The sequence below is a fragment of the Ranitomeya imitator genome, chromosome 4, assembly GCF_032444005.1.
Source record: "Ranitomeya imitator isolate aRanImi1 chromosome 4, aRanImi1.pri, whole genome shotgun sequence".
In the NCBI taxonomy this organism is placed as follows: Eukaryota; Metazoa; Chordata; class Amphibia; order Anura; family Dendrobatidae; genus Ranitomeya; species Ranitomeya imitator.
Genome location: NC_091285.1, coordinates 510,052,547 through 510,071,914, shown reverse-complemented (window position 1 = coordinate 510,071,914; position 19,368 = coordinate 510,052,547). Strand labels below are relative to the sequence as shown.

The following is a 19,368-nucleotide window of genomic DNA, read 5'->3' as shown; positions in this document are numbered from 1 at the left end:
CTCACTTACAGCTCTTATGGCTTTTACAGGATGTATACGGCAAAAGCTCCAAGCAAACACGACTTACTGCATTCACCTCTTGGCCACGCCCCCCTTGCCTCCAGCATTTGCTGATAATGTGCCACATTCATCTTTCCTTCAACTTTGACCAAGTTTTCTGTGACTTTGTAGCTCACACATCCCCAAAACATCAGCAATCCACCTCCATGCTTTACAGTAGGAATGGTGTTCCTTTCATCATTGGCCTTGTTGACCTCTCTCCAAATGTAACGTTTATGGTTGTGGCCAAAAAGTTCCATTTTGATCTCATCACTCCAAATTACCTTGTTCCGAAAGTTTTGAGGCTTGTTACTGTGCTGTTTTGTATATTGTAGGCAAGATACTTTGTGGCATTTGTGCAGTAATGGCTTTCTTCTTGTGACTCGAGCATGCAGCCCATTTTTCTTCGAGTGCTTTCTTATTATGCATCTTGACACCGCCACACGGCTAGTTTTCAGAGAGTACTGTATTTCAGCTGATGTTATTTGTTGGTTTTTCTTTGCATCCCAACGAATTTTCCTGGCAGTTGTGGACGAAATTTTTGTTAGTTTAGTTGACCGTGGTTTTGTTTTTACAGAGCCCCTGATTTTCCATTTCATCACAGTTTGAACGCTGCTGACTGGCATTATCAATTCCTTGGATATCTTTTTGTATCCCTTTCCTGTTTTATACAGTTCAACTACCTTTTCCCATAGATCCGTTGACAATTCTTTTGCTTTCCCTATGACCCACAATCCAGAAACGTCAGTAGCTGGATGAAAGATGCAAGAGTCTGCCTGGATCCCAGAAACTCACTCAGCTTTTACACACACACACTGATTACAAGCAAACAGGTCACAGGTCACAGGTCACAGCAGAGCGCCGGGGACAGACAGCGGTAGGTAAGTATGTGGTTGTTTTTTTTACTTTAACGATGGTAACCAGGGTAAACATCGGGTTACTAAGCGCGGCCCTGCGCTTAGTAACCCGATGTTTACCCTGGTTACCAGCGAAGACATCGCTGAATCGGCGTCACACACGCCGATTCAGCGATGTCAGCGGGAGATCCAGCGACGAAACAAAGTTCTGGACTTTCTTCCCCGACCAGCGACATCACAGCAGGATCCTGATCGCTGCTGCCTGTCACACTGGACGATGTCGCTAGCCAGGACGCTGCAACGTTACGGATCGCTAGCGATATCGTCTAGTGTGACGGTACCTTTAGTGGAGAAAAAGTTTTGGTATTATCATTCATATTCTCTGAAAAAAGGCCAAGAAAGCAAAAATTCTACCAGGGTATGTAAACTTTTGAGCACAACTGTATATATATATATATATATATATATATATATATATATATATCTTTGTCGCCATAAAAGTAGGGAGGTCCAGACACATTTCTTGCACAGGGGCCCCAAGCTGTCAATGTTCGCCCCTGAAGTAATCAGTGATAAGAACTAAAGTTGGAAAAAATGTATTTAGCATTTCTGTCTTTGTAATGATGAAATAGTGCTTTCTAAATGTTCATACATCTTACCTGGATGGAGGTTTCGTCTTGAGAGGCCAAAGGAAGTGATAGTACAGTAAAAATGTCATCCTTGTAACTTGTGTTCTCACATACCAAGCAAGTTGTGTTTTGTCTGAGAACTCCCTGTAATAAGTTGGTAATCAGAGATTCTGATGCATTGCCTCCTATACCGCTGCTGCTTCCAGCATTGCCTGAACCGGTCTTATTTTTCTGCAATGAAACAATTCTATAGATTAGTTTAAATTGAAGGCAATTTCACAAATGTCTTATTGATACTTAGGACCCGGGTAAACCTTAAAATATCCACATATATTATGCTGCACTGCAAAGCCACCATCAGCATGATAAATTGAGAAATAATAAGTTTATGAGTGACTCTTTCTCACCTCCCATATTCTGATCCCTCCATATTTTCCATTTATTATCCACTGCTACCTCTATTTTATTTTAATTCCTCACCTTTTTAACGCCTTCCCACCAAAGCCAATTTTTGTTTTTATGCTTTAATTTTTTCCTCCATTTCTTCTAAGAACCATAACTTTTCTTGTTTTCCATCAAAATAGCCATCTGTGTGCTTGAAGTGGTAGTTTTGAATAACACCATTAATGTTAACATAATGTATTTGAAAGTGCGGGTGAAATGGGGAAAAAGCGCAATTCCACCATTGTTGTTTTTTTTTATAAAACCGTTTTTATTGAGCAATAAAGGGTACATGGATTATTCAGAAGCATTAGAAAAGATTTGACAAATAGAGTTTTACAGTACTCCTTGAACATTAGACAGTGTATTATAACTATAACCAACTTCCCCTTTTCCCCCGGGGCACAAATCCACACCTTCATAGCATAATATCAATCAAGCCCAACAGGAATTTTGCTGTCAATTCGCTCTTTCATGTACCAGTCTGTAAATTGGAAGCAACCATGAATCGCCTGGCATCTAGATAATGTCTGGGCATTAATAAAAGAAGACCATGTAAGGAAAAGCCGTTCGGTGTATTTTTCTTTGTTCAATATGGACTCTATCCAGTCCATCTTGAAGAGATAGGCTACCTGTGTAGTAATTAAAGGGACTCTGTCACCCCCTCCGGCCGTTAGAAACTAAAAGAGCCACCTTGTGCAGCAGTAATGCTGCATTCTGACAAGGTGGCTCTTTTAGTTATTGGTGCAGTCAAAGCAGAAATAAAGCGTTTTATAATTTCGCAAAAATATCTGTCTTTAGTCCTGGAGGCAGGTCTTAATCCCCCTGCTGCACACGCTACACTGCCGTCACTCAAAGCTTCTTTGGCGCCGGGCGCTGCCCCCTCCGCGCTGTTTTCAAATCAAATCCGGCACCTGCGCTGTTTTGTTCTGCCTGGGGCAGGCGCAGTGAGCGTTGCCCTTCTGACCTCAGATGCAGTCTCGCAGACTGTTCCTGTGTGGCCACCCAGCTTGTGAATCCCAGCCCCGCAGTGTGCATAATGCATAACACACTGCGGGGCTGGGATTCACAAGCAGGGTGGCCGCACAGGCGCAGTCTGCGAGACTGCATCTGAGGTCAGACGGGCAGCGCTCACTGCGCCTGCCCCAGGCAGAACAAAACAGCGCAGGCGCCGGATTCGATTTGAAAACAGCACGGAGGGGGCGGTGCCCAGCGCCGAAGAAGCCTTGAGTGACGGCAGTGTGGCGTGTGCAGCAGGGGGGTTAAGACGTGCCTCCAGGACTAAAGACAGGTATATTTGCGAAATTATAAAACACTTTATTTCTCCTTTGACTGCACCAATAACTAAAAGAGCCACCTTGTCAGAATGCAGCATTACTGCTGCACAAGGTGGCTCTTTTAGTTTCTAACGGCTGGAGGGGGTGACAGAGTCCCTTTAAGCTCAAAGAAGGAGTATTATCTTGTGCCCATAAATGAAGAATTCTTTTGCGGGTTGCTGCCGCCCAGATGAATAAAATGCGGAGCTGCTGAACACAAAGCCTCACCAACTGATCTTGTGAGAGAATTTTGAATATGGCGCACTTCGGAGAAAGATGAAGAAAAAAATGTGCTGTCAGACAGAGTGGTGGGCACACAGAAAGGGGCAAAAAGTTATTAAAATGTACTGACCTTTAATAAAGATGCTGAACACTCAACGCGTTTCGGCAGCTGAGTGCCGCCTTCATCAGGTGATGGCAAAACATTACAAGCAGGTGGTTTATATATAACAAATGAACAGGAAGTGATCTGAAACCCATTAACCCCTACTTAACCTAACAATCGTCAGCATGATTAACCCCTCTCTGACCTTAGACGTACTATCCAGTCGAGGTGACCTGGGCCTATCTGACCCTCGTATAGTACATCATATGCGATCAGCCACGCTCACGGGGGGAGCGTGGCCGACCCCCGCCGGGTGTCAGCTGATTACTACAGCTAACATCAGGCACATTAACCCCCGGCACACTGCGATCAAACATGATCGCAGCGTTCCGGCGGCACAGGGAAGCATCGTGCAGGGAGGGGGCTCCCTGCGTGCTATCCTGAGACCCTCCGAGCAACACGATGTGATCGCGTTGTTCCGAGGGTCTCCTACCTCCTCCTCCCTGCAGACCTGCATCCAAAATGGCCACGGGGGGCCTTCTGGGTCCTGCAGGGAGGTGGCTTTCAAGTGCATGCTCAGAGCAGGCGCCGGGAAGCCTCCCTGCAGTGCCTGTCAGATCGCTGATCTGACACACTGCTTTGCAAAGTGTCAGATCAGCGATCTGACACTACAGTATGATGTCCCACCCTGAGACAATGTAAAGAAGTAAAAAAATATATATATTTACAAGTGTAAAGAAAAAAAATATCCTAAATAAACAAAATATATATATATATTGTTCCAATAAATACATTTCTTTGTCTAAATAAAAAAAACAAACAATAAAAGTACACATATATAGTATCGCCGCGTCCATAACGACCCGACCTATAAAATTGTCCCAATAGTTAACCCTTTCAATGATCACCGTAAAAAAAAAAAACGAGGCAAAAAACAATGCTTTATTATCATACCGCCGAACAAAAAGTGGAATAACACGTGATCAAAAAGAGGAATATAAAAAAAATGGTACCGCTGAAAACGTTATCTTTTTCCGCAAAAAACGAGCCACCATACAGCATCATCAGCAAAAGATTTCGGCTACGCCTATAAAAAATTCTTGGTTTAATGGGTAGGCTTTTTGACAAAACTGGGTCGTTCATCAGGATGAACCAATATTTATTCATCAACCTTTGGAGTGTCTGCCGAGACTGGCTGAAAGACTCAAATTTTTTACAACATCATCCCGTTCTTTTGAATAGAATATAGACTGGATCTTTTCGATGCAATCAGCTTGGGTCACTGCCTTAGTTCTATTAAAAGCATCATTATGCAGCCTTCTAGGATATCCTTTAGCCACAAATCTTTTTTTCAGAACTTTTGATTCAAGGAGAAAACTTGGTCACTACTACAAGTCTTACGTATTCTCCAATATTGCCCGTATGGAATGTTTTTAATCCAGCTGGGGAGGTGACCACTGTTGAACCCAAGGTATCTGTTCACATTGGCCTGTTTAAAATGCGTGGCTGTTGACAACTTCCCAGAGGCATCCAGTCGGATGGACAAGTCCAGGAATTGAACAGCTCCATCTGCAATGTTAGAAGTAAATGACAGCCCCCAAGAATTGGAATTCAAATGGGCCACGAATTCAATAGCCTCCTCCCTAGTGCCTCTCCATATAAAAAACAGATCATCGATGAAGCGGCGATATAAAACAATATGGGTTAGAGCCAGGGCGGACTGCGCAATGTGGACGGTTTCGAAGAGCCCAATATTTTCTGTGTTTTGTTACACTCCGGAGAAAGAGAAATAGATACACCAAAGGTATTAGTAAGATGTTGCAAGATTTTATCCCAAACCTCCCATATTTGTGGGCAGTCAAAGAGACAATAAAAAATATCAGCTGGAGAATGTAAGCATTTAGGGCAGGGAAAATCACCCGAGGGAGACATTTTAGATTTAACCTCTGGGGAGATATATGCTCTATGGAATATAATGAGAGTCATGGTTGTGTAGCTATCATATGGTAACAGAGTTAATACGTAATGTGGCTTTCAAGAGGTATTTTAACTGACAGTCAGTTAGCTGAGATACCCATCTCCCCGAGCCGGTGAAGAGTCTTACCATTGTATGGAAGGTTTCAGTGACTTGTATATAAAACTCAAAGAGTAATTCCCCACCTGAGGTTTAATAGAAATTAAGTTTAGAGGGTGCACTCTAACGTCATACTGTATATCCTGCAGTACCGGGCCTGGATAATGTCTCACTTGAGTAATAGTAAAGTTATTTCCCACCAGGATTGGGTATCTAAAGACAGTGTCTTCCAAATTAAGAGGACATTGATTGTCCACCAACATGTCACAGACCAGTCTACATCCATTATTCCTAAGCACATAATAGATGGGAGGTGGCCTGCCCTGTAGAAAGGAGGGATTGCATTGGAAGGGAAGAAACACTGAAATATGGGGGTAAAGTACACTAATTCCTCTAGCATGGTGCCATCCCAAGATTACTGACCACTAGAGTTGAGCGACCTTGACCTTTTTAGAGTCGAGCCGGGTTTCGCGAAACCCGACTATCTCAAAAGTCGGGTCGAGTGAAATCGGCCGATTATGACGTAAAGTCGGGATCGACCGAAACACGAAACCCAATGCAAGTCAATGGGGCAGCATAGTCGCCAGTGAGTGGGGGCCAGGAAAACACCTAGAGTGCCCATTTTAATGTCAAAACCATCCATTCTTCTTAATGAAGCTTGTCAAGCGTAATTTACCTTATAATAATTGGAAGGCATTTGAAATTGGGGGTCATTTGGCTAAAGTTGTGTGGGGTAGGGCTGGTTCAAGTAATTAGTGGGCCCAGGAAATCTGGACCACGTCACGGCAGTGGAGCAGGGAGAGGTAAGTATTTCAACTTTGCAAGTGCTGTGATCCTGAGCAAGCAGGGGGGGCCCACTTGTTGGCATTGGCACTGGCACAGGGCCCCTCAAAGTACAGCGGTGTGTTTGCACGGCGGGGGCGCCTCCCACCGGCAGCAACACTTTTGCGTACTATGAGAGGCCCTGTGCCAGTGACGTCGCCAACTAGTATTCCTCCCCCCACCTGATGAAGGAACCTGCACTTTCATCTGCACCTTCCTCTTTGTCCCCGTGTAAGGTGGTATGGTATGCGGGAAGAGCAACCTGACTTTCAGCAGGGTCACAATGTTGTTGTGTAGCATGCACGGGGAATATTGCGTTATGGGTCAATGTACCAGCAGACTCATCTATCACTGGCTGGGCAATGGGCACGATGAAGTGGAAACACAGATATAGGCCCAAAGAATAAAGTGGGCTAAATGCAGTTCAAAATTGGTAACACAGGAATAACCAGGGGGCATTGCAGTGGAGGACAACTGGAATGAGAGGCTGACACAGAGAGTAGGGCCAAATCAGTAAGTAGTCGAAATGCAGTTCAAAATTGGCAACCGTAGTAAACAGGCGGCACAGCTTTGTTCAGTGGAGGAGAACAGCAAGGAGTGGCAGACACCGATAGTAGGCCCCAACCCAACTAGTAGGCCAAATGCAGTCTAACATTAACAACTACTTAACGAGAGCCTGAAAATGGAATTTCAGGACAGGAAACCAGGAGAACAGCAAGGAGTGGCAGACACCGATAGTAGGCCCCAAACCAACTAGTACTCCAAATGCAGTTGTTCCATTTAACCACAATTTAATGAGAGCCTGAAGATAGAAGCTCAGGAAAGGCAACCTGGAGAACACCTTGGAGTGTAACACACCATCTCTCTCCACCCCATACCCATTTTGTAGGCCTAATGCAGTGTACTTTTCTACAACTACTAAACGAGAGTCGGAAGACCGAAGCAATGGCAAGGAAACCTGGGGAACACCTTGGAGTGTAACACACCATCTCTCTCCACCCCATACCCAATTTGTAGGCCTAATGCAGTGTAGTTTCCAAGAACTACTAAACGAGAGCCGGAAGATCGAAGCTCAGGAAAGGCAACCTGGGGAACACCTTGGAGTGTAACACACCCTCTCTCTACACCCCATACCCAATTTGAAGGTCTAATGCAGTGTAGTTTCCAAGAACTACTAAACGAGAGCCAGAAGATCGAAGCTCAGGAAAGGCAACCTGGGGAACACCTTGGAGTGTAACACACCCTCTCTCTACACCCCATACCCAATTTGTAGGCCTAATGCAGCGTAGTTTCCGACAACTACTAAACGAGAGCATGAAGATCGAAGCTCAGGAAAGGCAACCTGGGGAACACCTTGGAGTGTAACACACCCTCTCTCTACACCCCATACCCAATTTGAAGGCCTAATGCAGTGTAGTTTCCAAGAACTACTAAACGAGAGCCGGAAGATCGAAGCTCAGGAAAGGCAACCTGGGGAACACCTTGGAGTGGAACACACCATCTCTCTACACCCCATACCCAATTTGAAGGCCTAATGCAGCGTAGTTTCCAACAACTACTAAACGAGAGCCGGAAGATCGAAGCTCAGGAAAGGCAACCTGGGGAACACCTTGGAGTGTAACACAACGTCTCTCTACACCACGGAAGGGCTGATTCTTAGGAAGGAAGGCTGTTGGAAATAAGCATTGCGCGTCCGAGGGTGATTATATTCTTATTAGGTATATACTCACCCTCGGACGCGCCCTGCTTCTTTATTTGGAATGAATGTTTATTTGCAATGTGGTGTTGACTTTCTCTATTATTTTGGTAATTAATGATTTTATTATTTTCATTGTTTTGCATCTTCTCGGCAATAATATAAAGAAGACGCGACAGGACAACACTCGGTGGATGCCATATGTGTGTTTTCAATTTAAAAAACCTTTCAGTTAACTACTTGCAGGAGAAAGTAATTGTAGCTGGTGGCCATTTTTAGTACTGTACCAGATTTTAGTTGTGTGTTTGTTTTTAATGTTAAAATGTCTGCATTTGATATCTCACCAGTATTTTCTTTTTTATAAGCAAAATACTTTTTTTTTTATTTTATGATGTTGGTTCAAGGGGTACACGGGCAGCAGTAGACAGGTCAGTGGAGGCCTAGTGGAAGGAGGAATCGCAGACAGGCTTCGAAGCCCTAACATAATAAATTGGGCTGCCTGTAGGCAATTTAAAATTGGTTCCAGGGGAACACGGGCAGCAGTAGACAGGTCAGTGGAGGCCTAGAGGAAGGAGGGACCGCAGATGCGCCAATGTTTCCCCCATACCAAATTTGTAGGCCTAATGCAGTGTAGTTTCCAACAACTACTAAACGAGAGCCGGAATATCGAAGCTCAGGAAAGGCAACCTGGGGAACACCTTGGAGTGTAACACACCCTCTCTCTACACCCCATACCCAATTTGAAGGCCTAATGCAGCGTAGTTTCCAACAACTACTAAACGAGAGCCGGAAGATCGAAGCTCAGGAAAGGCAACCTGGGGAACACCTTGGAGTGGAACACACCATCTCTCTACACCCCATACCAAATTTGAAGGCCTAATGCAGCGTAGTTTCCAACAACTACTAAACGAGAGCCGGAAGATCGAAGCTCAGGAAAGGCAACCTGGGGAACACCTTGGAGTGTAACACAACGTCTCTCTACACCACGGAAGGGCTGATTCTTAGGAAGGAAGGCTGTTGGAAATAAGCATTGCGCGTCCGAGGGTGATTATATTCTTATTAGGTATATACTCACCCTCGGACGCGCCCTGCTTCTTTATTTGGAATGAATGTTTATTTGCAATGTGGTGTTGACTTTCTCTATTATTTTGGTAATTAATGATTTTATTATTTTCATTGTTTTGCATCTTCTCGGCAATAATATAAAGAAGACGCGACAGGACAACACTCAGTGGATGCCATATCTGTGTTTTCAATTTAAAAAACCTTTCAGTTAACTACTTGCAGGAGAAAGTAATTGTAGCTGGTGGCCATTTTTAGTACTGTACCAGATTTTAGTTGTGTGTTTGTTTTTAATGTTAAAATGTCTGCATTTGATATCTCTCCAGTATTTTCTTTTTTGTAAGCAAAATACTTATTTTTATATTTTCTGATGTTGGTTCCAGGGGTACACGGGCAGCAGTGCCCTGGTCAGTGTAGTAGTAGTTGAAAGAATGGACCGCAGACAGGCATCGAAGGCCTAAAATAAAAAAATTGGGCTGGCTGTAGGCAATTTTAAATTGGTTCCAGGGGTACACGGGCAGCAGTGGTGTGGTCAGTGGAGGCCTAGTGGAAGGAGTGACCGCAGACAGGCATCGAAGGCCTAAAATAATAACTATATATAAGTAGCGTGGTGTATTTATCCAATAATATTTATACCGTATAGTAGCAAAAGGATAAAATTTAACCTTTATTAGGTATATATTAAAAATAGGCCTCAAATAGGACCTGACTATAGACCAAAAAACAAAAATAATAAGACAAACCAAAATAGAAAACCAAACGTGGTATGTGCCCTATTGCCTACACAGAAAGGAAAAACGAGAAACAGACAGACAAATAACATATATTCTGCAGCACTGACCGTGCCAATACTGAGTAACCAATCCACAATAGTCTTTACAGGCTCACACAAAGTGGGCCAACTATTGAACCAACCAGCTGGACATAAATATATTTATGACACAGGATGCACCTCTATATGAAGGTATTATGGCTATAACTATGTCTATACAAACAGAATATCACCTTGTCACAGCTGGTTATTAAACCGAAGAATGTACTAATAGTATATCACTGGTAGATAACATATCATTGCTTTACCAAAATAGATATACCCAGATGGAAATAACGTCAGTGCAGAGTAGCAGACCACATATGGAGCATAGTGAGATGCCCAACAATAAAAAATAATAATACCCTTCCATATAACTTAGGGATACATGTTAACTCATTTACATATACTATGAGTGTTCCCTGAAGGATTCAGTTGTGGCATTCTTAAAAGGGTTAATGACGGTGGGGTATAGTAACGGGAACGCTGTGATACACGAGATCAGTCATGTAACCACCATGTAAATTGGTTAGATCTCACCGCGTGTTCAACTCATCACCAGCTGATCCTCTTTCTTCGTCCACCTCATATCCTGACCCTTAGTCTTTTACAGAGTGGTACTGCAGAGAGCGTCTCCCGACGCGTTTCCTCCTTGCGGATTCATCAGGGGAGAATGCTGCTGCCATTACGGGTCTCCCCCTTCTGTGTCCTTTGTAGATTAAGCTCGTGCCGCGCTGACATAAGCCCCGCCCACCTGGCGTGTGACGCGCTGCTCGAGCTTGTCCAGACTATACCAGCCGCTCACCGTCTTCATTGAACCTAGGGAATCCCGGCACAGTAGCGCATGCGCGTCTGCCGTAGCGGGGATAGAGATGTCCCAGGGTATGTGAGTGAACTGTATCTTATTCTTGATACGGGGGAATAAAGCGTAAATGTATGAATTCATACATATACCCCCCTAAGGTGTCTGTACACATTGCCGCACGGAATCAATAATCCATCCAATATGCCGCACACTTAGTCAGCACCCTAAAAACAGGACCTGCAATAGAACACCGATCCTGTTCACCAAACGACATGATTCATGGAAAAACTCAGCATATTATCATACCAATTAAGTTACAGTAGACCAACAGAGGGTTGTCTACTTTTAGTATATGACCATATCAAATATAAACTGCGAGAAACAAGGACGAGAGAGCCTAAAAAACGTAAGAATTTAAATACTGATTTGTTAATATACAGAAATATATAGGGTAAAAATTCCTATGCGCGGGACACCACCATCCATCACCAAAAAACCCAAAGGAGGGAAAAGGTGACCCTAAAAAACATTACCCTATCATAATATCCCTACTCTCCTGTCCCTGCCTGTCGCGGAGGTTGGCACCCTACAAAGAACCCTGCGCAAATGGCGCCCCCACTCGACGTCGGCTCACCCAAAACTATCTCTCCCTATAGCACCCTCATATCTACAAAGGACAGCTATAAAGAAAGAAACACAGATAGGGGGGAGAAAAGGAACTGTAGGATTTTCCAATAATTTGAAAATATTTATTAAGGTCAGATCCGTAATTAGGCGATATAAACAATCCCTAAGATCCTGACCCTACCTGTCGCGGGGGTTGGCACCCTACAGCCTTCGCATGTGGCGCCCCCACTCCACGACGGCTTGCCCTAATTGGAAACCCTATCAGATATAATCACAAAAGAGGTGGAAAAAATGGTAAAATACAGGACCACTTAAATACATACTACAGAAAACAACTGTATGATTGTGTCTCATTTAGTCCTAACGGTTGTACAGTCTTCAACATGAATATCCATCTTGTCTCTTTTTGCAATATTTGTCTGTCCCAGTCGCCTCCTCTTGGTGGAGGTATAATCCTGTCAATCCCTACGAAATAGATCTTATCGGGGTTACCCTGATGAAACTGATTCATGTGGATAGCCACGGGAGTGTCCCTTTTATTAGCAATATCACGGAGGTGCTCACCAATTCTCTTACGAAACTCCCTTTTTGTTTTACCCACATACTCCAGGTTACAATCACATGTGGCCTTGTAAATAACCCCCTTGGTCCGGCAGTTGATAAAATGCCGAATTGTGTATGTGGTACCAGTGACATTGCTTATAAAGCTCTTTGAGGGTCTGATGGATGCACAGCTTTTGCAGCCACCACACTTATAACAACCCTTAGTCTGGTTTGTCGTTAACCAAAGGCTGTTACCTGAGTCAAAATGGCTGTGAACCAATCTGTCATGAAGAGATTTGCCCTTTCTGTATGTGATCTGAGGTACCGGTGGGACATGTTTGTTTATATCCCTATCCATCTGCAGGATGGGCCAATGTTTCTGAAGAATTTCTCTGACATAATTCGACCCATTGGAATATCTAGTGATGAAGCGAATAACATTGTCTTCATCAGACTTGGGCTTGGGTATCAATAAATCTTTCCTTTCTTTTTTCAGAGATTCTTTGTAGGCCTTATTGAGTACCCCCTCCGGATATCCTCTTTCCAAGAACCGATGCTTCAAATCAATGGCTTGTTCTTGGAACACTTCATTGTTTGAGCAATTTCTGCGCACCCTTAAATATTGCCCCTTAGGGATCCCTCTTTTAAGAGGAGCAGGGTGACTGCTTTCCCACCTGAGGAGAGAATTTGTGGCCGTGTCCTTTCTGTGTGTTTTTGTGGTCAATTCACCATTAGGACGTTTATTAATGCGTATGTCCAGAAATGCCAGGCTAGTGTTGTTGGCTTCAAAAGTGAAGTGCAGGCCTAGGTCATTGATGTTTAGCCCCTCAACAAAGTTGCCAAAATCAGTGGCTTCTCCTCTCCAAATTACAAACACATCATCAATATATCTTAGCCACAAAATTATCCTCTCCTCAGGATGGGTCAAAGTGTCTCCAAAAACTACCGTTTCCTCCCACCAGCCCAGGAGCAAATTTGCATACGAGGGCGCACAAGGGCTGCCCATCGCAGTGCCCCTGAGCTGGTGGAAGTACTTCCGGTCAAACAGGAAAAAATTATGGGTCAAACAGAATTCTAGGGCCTTTATCACAAAATCATTATGTCTGTTATATTGTGTGCCTCTGGTATGTAAGAAGTGGCTCACAGCCATTAGGCCCTTGTCATGTGGTATTGAGGAGTATAGTGACTCCACGTCAATGCTGCCTAAGATCATGTCTGGGTCCAGGCAAACATCTTCCAATTTAAGCAAGAGGTCAGTGGTGTCCCGCACATAAGAATTCAGAGCTCCCACAAATGGTTTTAAGATCTTATCGATATAAACACCAAGTCTTTCTGTCAAACTGTTGTTTCCTGAAACAATCGGGCGCCCCTTTAGGGGATTGGTCCCCTTGTGAATCTTTGGAAGACAATAAAAAGTTGGAGTAACCGGATGCTTGGGTACCAGATACTCCCTCTCGTCCTTGCTTAACACTCCTTCTCTGAAGCCCTCCTCAACGATAGATCTGAGTTCACACTCATATTGTTTAAGGGGGCCATGTGGTAGTATCTTATAATCCTCCTCACCCTCCAAAAGAGAAAGGCATAGAGTACGGTATTTAATAGTATCCATTACCACCACATTACCCCCTTTATCTGAGGGCTTGATGGTAATATTTTTGTCCTTTTCCAAATTACACAGACAGTTCATTTCACTTCTGGATAAATTGTGGGAATTTTTTCTTTTTTTGTCTGATATTCTCATGAGATCTTCCGTGACCAAGTTTAAAAAAATATCAATGGAGCTTAAGTCTCCCATAGGTGGGGGCATACTGGAGCTTTTATTCTTAAGTTTGGTGAAAGGTCCCAACCCTTCCATATTGGGATCAACATCTCCCAGATGGAACAACAACCGAACGTCCTGCAATAGATCCTCTGCTATACCCAAATCTGCACATTGTTTTCTCTCTTCCCTCAGAAAAAATTTCTTCCACTTGAGACGTCTTACAAATAGATTTACATCCTTAATAACCTCAAAAGTGTCCATGTCTGAACTAGGTACAAAAGAAAGACCCCTACTTAATAATGATATTTCAATCTCTGATAGTGCTCTGGAAGAAAGGTTTACTACCTGCATATTTAAGTTGGGGGATTGGTTCGACTCCTGAGCGGATAACTGAGGTCTAAAAAATTGTTCTTGACCTAACAATAATAACACATGGCTGTAGGCAATTTTAAATTGGTTCCAGGGGTACACGGGCAGCAGTGCCCTGGTCAGTGTAGTAGTAGTTGAAAGAATGGACCGCAGACAGGCATCAAAGGCCTAAAATAATAACACATGGCTGTAGGCAATTTTAAATTGGTTCCAGGGGTACACGGACAGCAGTGGTGTGGTCAGTGGAGGCCTAGTGGAAGGAGTGACCGCAGACAGGCATCGAAGGCCTAAAATAATAACACATGGCTGTAGGCAATTTTAAATTGGTTCCAGGGGTACACGGGCAGCAGTGGTGTGGTCAGTGGAGGCCTAGTGGAAGGAGTGACCGCAGACAGGCATCGAAGGCCTAAAATAATAACACATGGCTGTAGGCAATTTTAAATTGGTTCCAGGGGTACATGGGCAGCAGTGCCCTGGTCAGTGTAGTAGTAGTTGAAAGAATGGACCGCAGACAGGCATCGAAGGCCTAAAATAATAACACATGGCTGTAGGCAATTTTAAATTGGTTCCAGGGGTACACGGACAGCAGTGGTGTGGTCAGTGGAGGCCTAGTGGAAGGAGTGACCGCAGACAGGCATCGAAGGCCTAAAATAATAACACATGGCTGTAGGCAATTTTAAATTGGTTCCAGGGGTACACGGGCAGCAGTGGTGTGGTCAGTGGAGGCCTAGTGGAAGGAGTGACCGCAGACAGGCATCGAAGGCCTAAAATAATAACACATGGCTGTAGGCAATTTTAAATTGGTTCCAGGGGTACACGGGCAGCAGTGGTGTGGTCAGTGGAGGCCTAGTGGAAGGAGTGACCGCAGACAGGCATCGAAGGCCTAAAATAATAACACATGGCTGTAGGCAATTTTAAATTGGTTCCAGGGGTACACGGGCAGCAGTGGTGTGGTCAGTGGAGGCCTAGTGGAAGGAGTGACCGCAGACAGGCATCGAAGGCCTAAAATAATAACACATGGCTGTAGGCAATTTTAAATTGGTTCCAGGGGTACACGGGCAGCAGTGACCTGGTCAGTGTAGTAGTAGTTGAAAGAATGGACTGCAGACAGGCATCGAAGGCCTAAAATAAAAAAATTGGGCTGGCTGTAGGCAATTTTAAATTGGTTCCAGGGGTACACGGGCAGCAGTGGTGTGGTCAGTGGAGGCCTAGTGGAAGGAGTGACCGCAGACAGGCATCGAAGGCCTAAAATAATAACACATGGCTGTAGGCAATTTTAAATTGGTTCCAGGGGTACACGGGCAGCAGTGACCTGGTCAGTGTAGTAGTAGTTGAAAGAATGGACCGCAGACAGGCATCGAAGGCCTAAAATAAAAAAATTGGGCTGGCTGTAGGCAATTTTAAATTGGTTCCAGAGGTACACTGGCAGCAGTGGTGTGGTCAGTAGAGGCCTAGTGGAAGGAGTGACCGCAGACAGGCATCGAAGGCCTAAAATAATAACACATGGCTGTAGGCAATTTTAAATTGGTTCCAGGGGTACACGGGCAGCAGTGGTGTGGTCAGTGGAGGCCTAGTGGAAGGAGTGACCACAGACAGGCATCGAAGGCCTAACATAACAAAAATATCAATACAATGGTATTGTCAGTGGCAGGCATTGAAGGATGTCAGCGCATAGACTAAACATTGGTGGAGCTGTGAGATAATTTTGCAAGTGGTAGAGCACTGTTTGAGCTGGGGTGGGGGAAAACTGTCTTGTGGCCGGCGGTACAGGCCCAGGGCCCCTCATATTACAACGGTGTGTCTGACGTTGGGTGCGCACCACCACCGCCAGAGACACTTTATTGTACTAGGAGGGGCCCAGTGGCAGTGCCGTCGACCAAAAGTGGGCTCACCCACCTCTTCAGACAAACTGCACTCTCACGGGTGCTGTCGCCAAGTGTCGATACCACGGCCCCGTGTGGGGAGTTTGGCCATTTAGTGAGGTGTAAACATGTCGTATGCTGGACAATCAGGTGCTGAAAATTACGAGATTGGAAAAGGCATTCAGAATAGTCCACAGGCAAGACCTTTTCATAGGAAAGCTAGGTGTCAGCCGGGCAAGGTGGGGCAAAAGATTTCGAAATCCAGTTGTGGTTCATTTTAATGAAGGTTAGATCATCTACATTTTGGGTAGCCAGACGAGTCCTTTTTTCTGTTAGTATTGAACCTGCAGCACTGAATACTCTTTCTGATAGGACACTAGCTGCCGGGCAAGCAAGCTCCTGCAATGCATATTCTGCCAATTCTGGCCAGGTGTCTAATTTTGATGCCCAGTAATCAAATGGGAATGACGGTTGAGGGAGAACATCGATAAGGGATGAAAAATAGTTTGTAACCATACTGGACAAATGTTGTCTCCTGTCACTTTGAATTGATGCTGCAGTACCTGTCCTGTCTGCGGTCATAGCAAAATCACTCCACAACCTGGTCAGAAAACCCCTCTGGCCAACGCCACTTCTGATTTCTGCCCCTCTAACTCCTCTGGTCTGCTGGCCCCTGCAGCTCGTGTGAGAACGATCACGGGCGCTGTGTGCAGGGAATGCCAGAAGCAAACGGTCAACAAGAGTTGATTGTTTGGTTGCTAATATTAGTTCCAAGTTCTCATGTGGCATTATATTTTGCAATTTGCCTTTATAGCGAGGATCAAGGAGGCAGGCCAACCAGTAATCGTCATCATTCATCATTTTAGTTATGCGTGTGTCCCTTTTGAGGATACGTAAGGCATAATCCGCCATGTGGGCCAAAGTTCCAGTTCTCAAATCTGCGGTTGTGCTTGGTTGAGGGGCAGTTTCAGGCAAATCCACGTCACTTGTGTCCCTCAAAAAACCAGAACCCGGCCTTGCCGCGCCACCAATTTCCAGTGGCCCCGGAAAAGCTTCCTCATTAAAAATATAATCATCCCCATCATCCTCCTCGTCCTCCTCCTCCTCTTCGCCCGCTACCTCATCCTGTACACTGCCCTGGCCAGACAATGGCTGACTGTCATCAAGGCTTTCCTCTTCCTCAGCTGCAGACGCCTGATCCTTTATGTGCGTCAAACTTTGCATCAGCAGACGCATTAGGGGGATGCTCATGCTTATTATGGCGTTGTCTGCACTAACCAGCCGTGTGCATTCCTCAAAACACTGAAGGACTTGACACATGTCTTGAATCTTCGACCACTGCACACCTGACAACTCCATGTCTGCCATCCTACTGCCTGCCCGTGTATGTGTATCCTCCCACAAAAACATAACAGCACGCCTCTGTTCACACAGTCTCTGAAGCATGTGCAGTGTTGAGTTCCACCTTGTTGCAACGTCTATGATTAGGCGATGCTGGGGAAGGTTCAAAGAACGCTGATACGGCTGGAGTGTACGGGCGAACGGCGGATATGTGAGCAAAGTCCACGCACTTTGAGGAGCAGGTCGGATAACCCCGGATAACTTTTCAGGAAGCACTGCACCACCAGGTTTAAGGTGTGAGCCAGGCAAGGAATGTGTTTCAGTTGGGAAAGGGAGATGGCAGCCATGAAATTCCTTCCGTTATCACTCACTACCTTGCCTGCCTCAAGATCTACAGTGCCCAGCCACGACTGCGTTTCTTTCTGCAAGAACTCGGACAGAACTTCCGCGGTGTGTCTGTTGTCGCCCAAACACTTCATAGCCAATACAGCCTGCTGACGTTTGCCAGTAGCTGCCCCATAATGGGAGACCTGGTGTGCAACAGTGGCAGCTGCGGATGGAGTGGTTGTGCGACTGCGGTCTGTGGACGAGCTCTCGCTTCTGCAGGAGGACGAAGAGGAGGAGGAGGGGGTGCGAACGGCTACAGCCAATTGTTTCCTAGACCGTGGGCTAGGCAGAACTGTCCCAAACTTGCTGTCCCCTGTGGACCCTGCATCCACCACATTTACCCAGTGTGCCGTGATGGACACGTAACGTCCCTGGCCATGCCTACTGGTCCATGCATCTGTTGTCAGGTGCACCTTTGTGCTCACAGATTGCCTGAGTGCATGGACGATGCGCTCTTTAACATGCTGGTGGAGGGCTGGGATGGCTTTTCTGGAAAAAAAAGTGTCGACTGGGTAGCTCGTAGCGTGGTACAGCGTAGTCCATCAGGGCTTTGAAAGCTTCGCTTTCAACTAACCGGTAGGGCATCATCTCTAACGAGATTAGTCTAGCTATGTGTGCGTTCAAACCCTGTGTACGCGGATGCGAGGCTAAGTACTTCCTTTTTCTAACCATAGTCTCATGTAGGGTGAGCTGGACTGGAGAGCTGGAGATCGTGGAACTAGCGGGGGTGCCGGTGGACATGGCAGACTGAGAGACGGTGGGAGATGGTATTGTTGCCACCGGTGCCCTAGATGCAGTGTTTCCTACTACGAAACTGGTGATTCCCTGACCCTGACGGCTTTGGCCTGGCAAAGAAACCTGCACAGATACTGCAGGTGGTGCGGAAAATGGTGGCCCTACACTGCCGGAAGGGATGTTGCGTTGCTGACTAGCTTCATTGGCCGAGGGTGCTACAACCTTAAGGGACGTTTGGTAGTTAGTCCAGGCTTGCAAATGCATGGTGGTTAAATGTCTATGCATGCAACTTGTATTGAGACTTTTCAGATTCTGTCCTCTGCTTAAGGTAGTTGAACATTTTTGACAGATGACTTTGCGCTGATCAATTGGATGTTGTTTAAAAAAATGCCAGACTGCACTCTTTCTAGCATCGGATACCTTTTCAGGCATTGCAGACTGAGCTTTAACCGGATGGCCACGCTGTCCTCCAACAGGTTTTAGCTTTGCCACGCGTTTTGGGCAAGATACGGGCCCAGCAGATGGAACCTGTTGCGATGTTGATGCCTGCTGCGGCCCCTCCTCCTCCGCTTCAGAACTGCTGCCGCCTGCACCCTGTTCCCCCAATGGCTGCCAATCAGGGTCAAGAACTGGGTCATCTATTACCTCTTCTTGTAGCTCGTGTGCAACTTCGTCTGTGTCACCGTGTCGGTCGGTGGTATAGCGTTCGTGATGGGGCAACATAGTCTCATCAGGGTCTGATTCTTGATCAGCACCCTGCGATGGCAATGTTGTGGTCTGAGTCAAAGGACCAGGATAGTAGTCTGGCTGTGGCTGTGCATCAGTGCACTCCATGTCAGATTCAACTTGTAATGGGCATGGACTG

General features: G+C 45.5%; 1 protein-coding gene across 1 annotated transcript in view; it reads right to left on the bottom strand.

The window, feature by feature from the left end:
* Window positions 1-19,368, bottom strand: part of USP50 (ubiquitin specific peptidase 50) — an 89,000-nt gene that overhangs the window by 46,053 nt on the left and 23,579 nt on the right. The window contains exon 4 of the mRNA XM_069766071.1: window positions 1,556-1,756. Coding sequence (XP_069622172.1) covers window positions 1,556-1,756 — 201 coding nt within the window. The remainder of the gene's footprint in view (window positions 1-1,555; window positions 1,757-19,368) is intronic.